General features: G+C 42.0%; 1 protein-coding gene across 2 annotated transcripts in view; it reads right to left on the reverse strand.

The window, feature by feature from the left end:
* The window catches only part of LOC135055222 (formin-I-like), a 383,943-nt gene that overhangs the window by 121,973 nt on the left and 249,350 nt on the right, over positions 1-12,620 (reverse strand). For both annotated transcript variants that reach the window (XM_063959022.1, XM_063959023.1), the window contains exons 6-7: positions 11,503-11,950; positions 2,203-2,362 (exon numbers count right to left, since the gene is read on the reverse strand). In XM_063959022.1, coding sequence (XP_063815092.1) covers positions 2,203-2,362; positions 11,503-11,950 — 608 coding nt within the window. The remainder of the gene's footprint in view (positions 1-2,202; positions 2,363-11,502; positions 11,951-12,620) is intronic.

Below are 12,620 nucleotides of genomic sequence, written 5' to 3' on the forward strand. Positions count from 1 at the left end.
ATATTATGCCCTACACAGTAATATGGCCACACCACCATATTATGCCCTGACACCATATTATGGCTACACAATAATTATGCAAGTACCTCTTACATGTAGTTATCAGGGGTTCTGCTCATTGTCAGTGGATTCCTTCATCCCTCCCCAATTGCTGCCGCTGTCGGGAGGACCCGGGATGCTCATGCCGCTGCCTGCCCGCCTCTGTACCTGGTATTCTGCTGCTGTCCTCCGACCCTCCAGCAGCTCTGTATTGAAAATGTCCCTCCCACAATGGCCGCCAAAAGGGCTCCCCTAGTATCTTGAATAACTGTCTCCTCTGTGGCGACGGCCAATTTGAGAGGGATGTTTTCAATATAAAACTGCTGGAGGGTCGGAGGACAGCGGCAGAATGGTGGGGACGGCGGCAGGTGGGCGGGCAGGCAGCTGCATAAGCATCCTGGGCCCTCCTCTCTCTGTCAGAGAGGCCAGGCCCAGGACAGCTGTGTTCCCAGCACCCCCCTGATGGCGGCCCTGTCTGCAGCTACTGTACCACACCACATGCATCCACCTCTGAATCAGGCCCAGAATCCAGATTTTAGTCAACATCGACAATGACTAATGCAGTAAGGATGTATGAGAGTATGAGTCTGATATATAAATGTAGTTATTTAGGAGCAGAGTTGGTATTACTGCCTAGAAGCGGCAGAGACTCAGCAGCACCTCTTTGTCAGCCTAGCAAATATACAATCAGAGGTTTTCTCATTCGTCAGTTAACATAATTATCTGATGACACTTACTGTATATGATAGGGCAAAGACTACAAAGTTTACCTTAATGAGGGCGGTGGTCCTAAGTTTAGTGACATCTCACTTTTTCCACCCTCTGCATTGCAGGTGTATACACAAATGGCACTGAGGTGAGCAAAAAAGAGTAGGAGTACAGGTTACCAGGGGCCAAGGCCGTCTTTTTGTATGGGCTCAATGGCCAGTTGCCCAAGGGCCTATGAGTATAGCAGCCATAGGCTGATAGCTTAGGGTCCCCTTTTTCCATGGGTATCAGATTTTTGAAAATTGACCTTGGGGAACAGGAAATATCCAACGTCAAAGCAGTGGTCCCCATCCAAGCCTGTTAATTGCTCTTCCGAGCCAGATATCTTGGGTTCCCCCTCAGTGCTGAATGTGGAAAGAAGCCAACATGCTTTTACTGGTGTTACTCTCCACACCGGAGCCCAGGAATAAGGACTTAGTGGGTCATTCCGAGTTGTTCGCTAGCTGTTTTCGGTCGCTGCGCAGCGATCAGGCAAAAAAATGGCAATTCTGCGCATGCGTATGCAGCGCAATGCGCACATGCAACGTACTTTCACTAAAGCCTAGCAATGCTTTTCAGTCGCACTGCTGGCCGCAGAGTGATTAACAGGAAGTGGGTGTTTCTGGGAGGTAACTGACCGTTTTCGGGGAGTGTGTGGAAAAACGCAGGCGTGTCAGATACAAATGCAGGCGTGCCTGGGGAAACACAGGCGTGGCTGGCCGAACGCAGGGCGTGGCTGGCCGAACACAGGGCGTGTTTGTGACGGTTCCGGTATGAATGGTCGACCATGTTATGGTCGACAGTCATTAGGTCGACCACTATTGGTCGACATTGGCATGGTCGACATGGACACATGGTCGACACATGAAAATGGTCGACACATGAAAGGTCGACATATGAAAAGGTCGACATGAGTTTTGTAACCTTTTTTTGGTGTCGTTTTTTGCGTAAAGTGACTGGGAACCCCAATTAGTGCACCGCGTCCCCTCGCATGGCTCGCTTCGCTCGCCATGCTTCGGGCATGGTGCCTTCGCTCCGCTACCGCTTCGCTTGGCACACTTTACCGTTCCAATCGTAGTCCATGTGGATCGTAAAGTATGGAAAGTTCCCCAAAAGGAAAAAAAGTTAAAAAACTCATGTCGACCTTTTCATGTCGACCTTTCATGTGTCGACCATTTTCATGTGTCGACCATGTGTCCATGTCGACTATGTCAATGTCGACCAATAGTGGTCGACCTAATGACTGTCGACCATAACATGGTCGACCATGTGAACGGATACCGTTTGTGGCATCAAAACAGGAACTAAACAGTCTGAAGTGATTGCAAGCTAGGAGTAGGTCTGGAGCTGCTCAAAACTTTTTTACCACATTTTTTCCTTTAGTACATCCCGTCCATAATGAGAAATACCACTTACTAAAATTATGTGCAATTTTCTTATCTAAAAGAATATTTGATTCCTTTGAAATATCAGATTCTGAAACTGCTGATACATCGATAAACTGGAATTGATGCAAAATTCTTTGGGCATCAATTTTCTTCTGAGTAGAGTTCTGTGCCCACATGGATTTACTGATCTGTAGGGAAATATATGCATATGTTTATTAACTCACAGTTTACTTTTTTTTTTTTTTTTAGTTTTCTAAAGACAGGTTTTTTTTTAAATAATCAGGGTCATCTGCCAAGTGCAGAATGTGATTTTATTGCAGCAATTTTTCTAATTCACAAACATGGTATTATTCTATTAACAACCTTTAGGTCGACATGTATTTCTCCACATATGATCAGGCTGTGAAGTATGTACAGGACATGCTAAATAAGTGATAGCCCTTTATGGTTAATTATGAACATATATATATATATATATATATATATATATATTTATATATATACCTACATACACTGCCCTGCAAGCAGCGGCACTCTGAGACTGGTTTCAGCAAATAAACAGATTAAGTGCAAACGGTGTCTTTAATTATATGCTGAAACCAATCTCCGAGTACCGCCGCTTGCAGGGCAGTGTATGTATGAAGATTTCACCAGAGCAATGTACTTATATGAGGTGAGGGGGTCATTCCAAGTTGTTTGCTCGTTGCCGATTTTCGCAACGGAGCGATTAAGGCAAAAATGCGCATGCGCATGGTACGCAATGCGCATGTGCTAAGTATTTTAGCACAAAACTTAGTAGATTTACTCACGTCCGAACGAAGAATTTTCATCGTTGAAGTGATCGGAGTGTGATTGACAGGAAGTGGGTGTTTCTGGGCGGAAACTGACCGTTTTCTGGGAGTGTGCGGAAAAACGCAGGCGTGCCAGGATAAAACGCGGGAGTGTCTGGAGAAACGGGGGAGTGGCTGGCCGAACGCATGGCGTGTTTGTGATGTCAAACCAGGAACGAAACGTGCTGAGCTGATCGCAGTGTAGGAGTAAGTCTCGAGCTACTCAGAAACTGCTAAGAATTATTTAATCGCAATTCTGCTACTCTTTCGTTCGCTATTCTGCTAAGCTAAGATACACTCCCAGAGGGCGGCGGCCTAGCATGTGCAATGCTGCTAAAAGTAGCTAGCGAGCGAACAACTCAGAATGAGGGCCTGAGTGCCAATTCACTTGTGCAGTATATATATGTGTATATATATATATATGTGTGTGTGTATATATATATATATATATATGTATATATATTATTATTTATTTTTTATTATAACTTACATTTGTCACACATTAGTGTAGCAAAAATAAACCTATACATGTGTAACCTACCTTTACACCCTTATAAGCTACTAGGTTACGGTTAACTAGATGTGCCTCCACCCAAGCACTCGATTTGTAAATACCTGTGCTTATAGGTTTGCTTGGGAAAGCCCCTCTCCAAAATGATTACAGGTCGAGTCTACTTTATCTAGAGATGTGATATCCAAAATATTCTGACATCCAGCATTTTTGAGCATGATGGTGTACAGTATATGAAAAATGCATTTACTGTTTAGACTTGGGACCCATCCCCAAGATATCTCATTATGGTATGCAAATATTCCAAAATATGGAAAAATCTGAAATCCATAATACTTCTGCTCCCAAGCATTTTGTATATAGGAGACTAAACCTGTATAAGCAATCAATACTCCCAATTTAATATACAGTATACAGTTAACATTTCACAACAGTAATTTGAAACTTGTAAATAAAAAAATATATATAAGGAACACTTCTTTACTGCTATCAGCAGTTTGGCTGAATACTGCCACATTGAACAGGTTAGTACAACTTTAACACACTACAGTGCTGCAATATAGGACAGGAAACCAATATTAAATACAATACTTTAAATTAGTCGTATTAGTCTTTTTAGTCTTTGCTGTTTTCTATACAGGGCTGTTTCTAGACAATTTGGCTCCGAATGCGAACACTAAAAAGTTTGTCCCCGCTACAATGGGCGTGGCCTTCCAGGAAAAGACTGTCTTACACCGACACAATAGAGCCCCTTGCACCATATTATGCCCCACACAGTAATGCCACTTGCACCATATAATGCCTCACACAGTAATGCCACTTGCACCATATAATGTCTCACACAGTAATGCCCTTGACTACACATTATGTCCCACACAGTAATGCCATATTCACCTTATTATCATATTATACCCCACACAGTAATGCCCCTTGCACCATATTATTTCCACACACAGTACTGCCCCTTACACCAAATTATGCCCCACATAGTAATCCTCTTCCATAAAATGGTATAGGATCCCGAGCATGGGATGCCAGCTGTCACCATACCGACAGCGGCATCCCATCTGCCAGAATGCCGGCAGCGGGGCTGGCGCATCGAGGCCCCTTGTGGGCACGCTGCACTTGCCACACTGCGGGCATGGTGGCTCACTTCACTCGCACGCAGGTTCTATATCTCGTGGACACCCACAGAGGGAGAATCATCTACCTCGCCAGTATTCTGGTGGTGGCATTGTACCCCTGTCGGGATTCCGGAGTCGGTCTTATGACCGCCAGGATCCCGACGTGCACTATGTTAAATGCATACTCATCAAATTATGCCACAGAAAGTAATGGCCTTGACACTATATTATGCCCCAAACAATTATGCCCCTGACACAATATTATGCCTCACATACTAATGCCCCATACAATTATGCCACACTACCTGCTTGTTGTCAGAGTTTTGATGATATCACCGCGGTCCCAGCACTGCTGCACTGTTCGCACCTGCGTCCTTCATCTAGTAAATGTCTCTCCCAAAATGTCCGCCACCACCTCTAGCATCTTTTAGAAGTGTCTCCTCTGAGGCGGTGGCCATTTTGAGTGGCACATTTTCAACAGTATTCCATGTGGACAGTCAGACTGCATGGAATACTGTCTGAAATAGACAGTGACCGTAGCCTCAGGTAATTGTACGGTTTGCCCGGCCTTAGAAGCTGCCCTGCTCATATGGTAGGTGCTTCCCCTTTACTTTCCCTTTTTCATAATAGCTTTAGCACATAACTTGAAGTAGTAATAGACTAGGCAATTCTTATATATAACTAGCTGAAGTATCCGGCATTGCCTGGGCAAGCTCGTGACGAAACATCAATAGAATGAAATTCGAAGGTGATATTGTATGTGTACATCTGAGTGCCATTTAAAGTAATATTCTGAAGAACGAAATCAATAGTAGTGAATTCATATTTTTACTGTGATGATTTGAATAAAGGTTAAAGCGCTAAGGCTAAATTGGAATGGATCTTCACTGCATGCTAGTGTGTGAATGGCAATGTCACTGTCAGCACTACAGATCTTCTCATTATGTGCTTTGAGTGGATGGGTCTGAGACGTCCATGCATACTGAAGCTAGTACACCAGCACCTCCAAAGTGAATGTGAACAGCGAGCCTATAGAGCAGAATAGTGTATGCCTGCAGCTGCATGTAATCTGCCAGATGCCAGATGGCCATGCTTAGGAGCTCAAAGTGCCAGGACTGTGTCAACATTTATTCTAAAACAAACCAAACATTTCTTATGGAGCTATTCAGGTTCAATTTGCAGATATTTACTTGAATTTGATTTCCTCTCCTATACGTACTTTTTTGTCTGGTCTTGGACGGCAAAAGGTGATTTCACGAACATATTCTTTCTTGATAGAAAAACATCATAGGGACCCCCTATTGAACCTATGTGCTAAATGGGAACAAGATATAGGTCCTATGAATGTTGATGAATGGTCTGCAGCTAGAGCACTCCCCTATGTGGCTACCACATGCATTAGATTTCAACAAATCCAATTATTTATTCTCCATAGAACATATATGACTCCAGTGAGGATGGCCAGATATGGAGGACGAACTGCGAATACCTGTCCTAAATGTAAATATGGAGTGGGCACTTTTTGGCATCTAGTGTGGGACTGTAGGGAAGTCCAGAGATTTTGGTCTAAGGTGAAACAAGCATTGGTATCAAAAGGAATTGCACCCACATTGATGACACCTAAAATGCGCCTGCTAGGAGCCAAAGTATGGGGGGAGTAGGTGCTCGCTCAGACGCACTATATGTTAAGAATGTATGTGCGGTGGCTAGAATAATCATAGCACGCACATGGATGGCGCCTGAAGGCCCGGAATTCTCCTCCTTTTTGGCATTGATTAATTCTACAGTTAAACATGAGAAATATGTTTATATGAGTAGAGATAACAGAAATAAATGTAATAAAATCTGGTGGAAATGGACTGACTCTATTACTATCAATATGGGTGCAATACCGCAAATGCAATGGATGACTAAATACGAGGGGGAATTAATACAAGGAGGAGGGAGGGAATCGGCGACAGCGCAGCAATAGTAACGTGTATGTGTAATGTATGTGAATGTCTGTTTTGTTTTATTAGGGAAGCTTGCATATGTTTGATATGTATTGAAAGAAAAGGGTGGCAGCTGATGGAATATTAACAATAAATAAATAAATAAATACATTTGGATACTTGAACTGGGTGCTCCAATGCAAGGACTAGAGATTGTTTCTTTTGAGACAAGTAAATTTGATGGAAATGGAAATAGGTTAGCAATAAAGGGAAGTGCACTTTGTTTTCATATACATATAGGTATTTATATATATATATATATATATATATATATATATAAAGTCACATAAGGGAGGGAAAAGGATAGGTAAGATGAAGAGGGGAAGGATGTTTATGTTCACAATCATTCACTAATGAGAAAGCACACATAGATAAAATAAAGGTAGAAATACCCAAGAGTGAAATAGAAGCACTAAAATAGGTATAGAAATATATGAAATAAACATAGAGTACAGATTATGCAATATGATAGATAGGAAGGTTTTTCTTATTAAGGTTATAAAGGAAAATATAAAGGAAAAGATCGGCACTGATTGAGGTTAAGGGAAAATTAAGTAGGAATGGAAAGTCAAGCAGAGGAGCACTCAAGTAACAGTAAAAAAAAAAAAAATTTAAGATGTAATTTTCAAGCACATGCCACCCAGGAAGTTGTTGGGGAAATTTTAAATAATACACATTTCTCATGTATGAATTTCTGTGAAGTATGTATTATGTGAAATAAAATAAATATAAATTACAATATTAAAACCCCCCATCTCTTATGGATTTCATTAATATGTGGTCCCACTTTCAAGTTATCTACATTGTGAGGTCTGTTATGAATTGCAGCCTCGGACAGTGGGGGTCATTCCGAGTTGCTCGCTAGCTAGTTTTAGCAGCCGTGCAAATGCTATGCCGCCACCCACTGGGGAGTGTATTTTAGCTTAGCAGAAGTGCGAACGCATGTTCAGTCGAGCTCTGCAAAACCAGTTTGTGCAGTTTCAGAGTAGCTCTGAACCTACTCAGCGCTTGCGATCACTTCAGCTATTCGTGTCCGGATTTGACGTCATACACCTGCCCAGCAAACGCCCAGCCACACCTGCGTTTTTTCAGACACGCCTGTGTTTTTGCTAACCCTCCCTGAAAACGGTCAGTTGACACCCAGAAATGCCCCCTTTATGTCAATCTTCTTGCTGCCGTCAGTGCGACTGAAAACTTCGCTAGAACCTGTACACAACCACAACGGGCTTTGTACCCATACGTCACGCGTGCGTATTGCGGGGCATGCACAGAAATGCCATTTTTTAACCTGACCGTTGTGCTGTGAGCAACGGCAGCTAGCGATCAACTTGGAATGACCCCCAGTATCTTGACATATATTAATGGCTTCAAACTGTCTATAAGTAACAGCATTCAGTAGACATGACATGTTCATTGTAGCAGACTACTACACATTCTGACCGTAGATGATGACATACAGTAATATAAGTTATAAACATTGTGGATTTTACTGTGTGCAGCTACTCCATTCTTAAGTTCTGTGGTAAGCAATTTCAAACTTACTGCTTTGCTGCAGATTGGCTGAAACCTGTATATTTGTTTTGTATAAAAAAATTCTTGATTGTAGTATCTCTCTGATATTTTTACTTGACCTTATTATCTCTCTGATAAAAATTAACTGCACTACATATCTCTATATTATGTGCTGTGCATGGCAGGATATAAGCCATGCATGCACACTGGAGTTAGTACAACAGTCCCTAAAAAATAGTAATGTGACTAGAAGCCAGGGAAAACACAACAGCATCACACATGTCATTTCCGTCTACTCTGTGATTCACCCTATTTAAATGGAGAACAGTAGTCACTCTGCTGTTTGGTATCTTCAGGTGCACCACACTGAACATGGACCATAGAAAAGCAAAGTAGAGAGTTGTTTGAGGAGAACAGAAAGAAAATTATAGAAAAGCATGTAAAAGGTAAAGGGTAAAAGAGTATCTGCAAGCAGATTGATGTTTCTGTAACTACAGTTGCAAATATTATTAAGAAGTTTAAAATCCATGGTACTGTATCCAAGCTCACTAAATGTAGCAGCAAGAGTAAAATCAAGCCCAGATTAAATATGAAGATAATGAGAATAGTAGAAAAAGAGCCAAGGAAAACTTCCATAGATCTATAAGCTGGACTCTAAAGTGCCATCTTACACTTTTTGAGCACCAGTGGGATTCATGGAAGAAGACCCAGAAAGATTCCATTTTTGAAAAAATAACATAAAAAGCCGGACTATAATTTGCTAAAATGCATACTGAGAAACCATAATGCTTCTATGAAACTGTACTTTGAACATATGAGTCAAAACTGGAGCTTTTTGACAAGTTACGTTAGCTCTATGTTCACAGATGGAAAAAAAAATTCAGCTTCCAAATAAAAGAACACTATAAGTACTGTGAAAGATGGAAAAGGCATGGTTATGTTTTGGGGCTGATTTGCTGTGTCTGGCATGGGGTGCCTTGAATCTGTGCAGGACACAATGAAATCTCAAGACTAACGAGACATTCTGGAGCAAAACATACTTCCCATTGTCAGAAAGCAGATATACTTGTCAAGGCAGATACACTTGGCAAAGCTGGTATACTTGGTAAGGCTGGCATACTTGGCAAGGCTTTTATACTTGGCAAGGCCTATATACTTAGCAACACTGATACACTTGACAAGGTAGATCACGGGAGCTAACAGGAACATAAAACCCGCACAGAAATAAGGCTATTAGCATAGCAGTAAACATAGCAGTAAACATTGATGATCCAGCCCTGAATGCTCGGGTCAGGCAGATTAAGTAGGCAGCTGTCAGGCGTAGTCCATTCTGGTAATGAATAATTAATTACATGACACCTGGCTACAGAAAAGAGATGGTAGAGTAGCACTCTGGTCAGTTCCACAACTGCAGCTCACATATCAGGAGTCCTCACAACCCCTGGTGACAGGGAAACATAACATAACAGAGTTCTAACAAAAGGAGAATACAAGTTGTTAGCTAGGTGACACTGGCTTGTATTTTCCTTTTGTCCAAGTGGCAACATCTGCATATGTTTATCTCTGGTAGCTTACCCCCCAACTGCCCGATTTCGGTGGGACAGTCACACTATTCGGACACTGTCCCGCTGTCCCTCCCGTGGGTCGTAGTGTCCCACTGGCGGGGAAACAGTTGGGGAAACTGTTGATCACCGCTGCTCTGCTTTGCAAAGCAGCTGGTGAGCACTGAATAGATGCCGTGCGCATGTGCACAGCATCTGAACAGTGCAGGGAAGAGAGGAAGGGGCTGACCAGCTGCTCAAGGAGCGCTGGGCACGCTCCCAAAATGTCAAAAACCGGGGATTATAGCGCAATGCCCTGCCCCCATCACTCGAGGCCCTGCCCCCTCTCATGAGGCCCCACCCCTGTCCCACCCGCGGTCATGCCTTCGGTGTGGCATGTCCCGCATTAGGGATTACAGAAGTTGGGAGGTATGTGGTAGCAATGTTTGTCTGACCAAAAATACCAATATTAAAACTAAGGGCCTAAATCAGACATTGGGGGTAATTCCAAGTTGATCGCAGCAGGATTTTTGTTAGCAGTTGGACAAAACCATGTGCACTGCAGGGGAGGCAGATTTAACATGTGCAGAGAGAGTTAGATTTGGGTGGGGTGTGTTCAATCTGCAATCTAATTTGCAGTGTAAAAATAAAGCAGCCAGTATTTACCCTGCACAGAAACAAAATAACCCACCCAAATCTAACTCTTTCTGCACATGTTATATCTGTCTCCCCTGCAGTGCACATGGTTTTGCCCAACTGCTAAAAGAAATCCTGCTGCGATCAACTTAGAATTACCCCCATTATCGTAGCAGCAAATTTGTTAGCAGATGGGCAAAATCATGTGCACTGCAGGAGAGGCAGATATAACATGTGCAGAGAGAGTTAAATTTGGGTGGGGTGTGTTCAAACTGAAATCTAAATTGCAGTGTAAAAATAAAGCAGCCAGTATTTACCCTGCACAGAAACAATGGCCCTCATTCCGAGTTGTTCGCTCGGTAATTTTCTTCGCATCGCAGCGATTTTCCGCTAATTGCGCATGCGCAATGTTCGCACTGCGACTGCGCCAAGTAAATTTGCAAAGATGTTTGGTATTTTACTCACGGCATTACAAGGTTTTTTCTTCGTTCTGGTGATCGTAGTGTGATTGACAGGAAGTGGGTGTTTCTGGGCGGAAACTGGACGTTTTATGGGAGTGTGTGAAAAAACGCTGCCGTTTCTGGGAAAAACGCGGGAGTGGCTGAAGAAACGTGGGAGTGTCTGGGCGAACGCTAGGTGTGTTTGTGACGTCAAACCAGGAACGACAAGCACTGAACTGATCGCACTGGAAGAGTAAGTCTCGAGCTACTCAGAAACTGCACAGAGAAATGTTTTCGCAATATTGCGAATCTTTCGTTCGCAATTCTGCTAAGATTCACTCCCAGCAGCTTGCACATGAGGTGCATGCGCAGTAGTAACCTGTTCGCTGCGCTGCAAAAAACACGGCAGTGAGCGATCAACTCGGAATGACCCCCATGGTTTTGCCCATCTAGTAACAAATTTGCTGCTGCGATCACGTCTGAATTAGGCCCTTAGTGCTGATAAAAGGGGGGGAGAAGACACACATGGAAATAAGAGTAAAAGGCAATAAAAGCAGAGGTAGAGGAATAAAGAAAAACCCAGACTACATAATCCTATATAATAAAAGGCTAAAACTGATCCTCACCTCTATGGGGGGAATTCAAGTGTTGTGCGCGCCGGAAGCCACTAGATGGTGCCTTATTGTAATGAATTTGCAATGCAAAACAAGGGACATGTAATAAAACTTAATGTTGCTACTGACCTTTTCCTGAGGTACAATATTCCAGTGAAATGCTTTTGTTTTGCTAGGTGTGTTAGATGTCGTTGTCCGTAAATGGATTGGCAAGGGTGGCGGAGGCATAAACACAGGAACTTGGTCTTGGAAAGAAGCTGCATTGCTGGCACTAGTTTTTGTATTTTCTGTCTCTGAACTGGTATCATCTGAAATCTGTGGACTTGGGTTTGGAGTACATAATTTCTCATATATATTGAGACTATTTTCTGTCTTATTATCTGCAGTAAAGGCTTTGTGACCATCGTGTGGATCCATCTGAGTACATTGTAAGCCTTCAATGGTATGTTGTCCACCTTCCAGTGAAGGACTTAGTAGACTCTGCAAACAGAATTCTTGCAGAACAGATACCCAGTCATCTCTCATGGTTATACTTTCTTCAGAATGTCTGGTTTGTATGTTTAATGGTATACGAAATCTAAAAAAAAAAGTAACCAAAATGTATTATATTACTATATAATTGATATTATGTGCATATATTTTCAAGTGCCACTTTATTAGGAACTTAGGAACACATTTTTAATACTAACTAGGACTCCCCTTTTACTCCCAGAACAACCTGAAGTCTTCATTGACTTGGAAAAATTATATATATATATATATATATATATATATATATATATATATGTGTGTACTAGGAAAGATATCAGCGCCACAGATACAGTATCTTAGATATTAACACTCATATGGGAACATTGCAAAACAAATGAAAAAATGTATTAAAAATCTGCCTGATAAATCGGCACTCCCTATAGTCTAGCAGGGTGTCAGCTCGTTACCTCAAATGGATATAGGTACTGGTACAAATGCCTACCAGAGCAATTTTGTGGACAAAGGGTGAGGTAGTAAAGAGCGACCAATGGTGCCAAATAATACTAAAAGCAGGATGATAATATAAAAGATGTATACAAATTTATTGCAATGGGAAGCACTACACAAAACTGGTAATAAAAGCATGCAAGCTTGAGATAAAAACATATAGGACTCATAAAAAATTAAATACAGAAAAAACATCAAAACTTAAACTCCCTAAAAGCATTGGAGTATCATTTAGTACAAAAGGTTAAAAAAAATAATTAAAAACAGTA

The sequence above is a fragment of the Pseudophryne corroboree genome, chromosome 3 (assembly GCF_028390025.1).
Source record: "Pseudophryne corroboree isolate aPseCor3 chromosome 3, aPseCor3.hap2, whole genome shotgun sequence".
Classification (NCBI taxonomy): Eukaryota; Metazoa; Chordata; class Amphibia; order Anura; family Myobatrachidae; genus Pseudophryne; species Pseudophryne corroboree.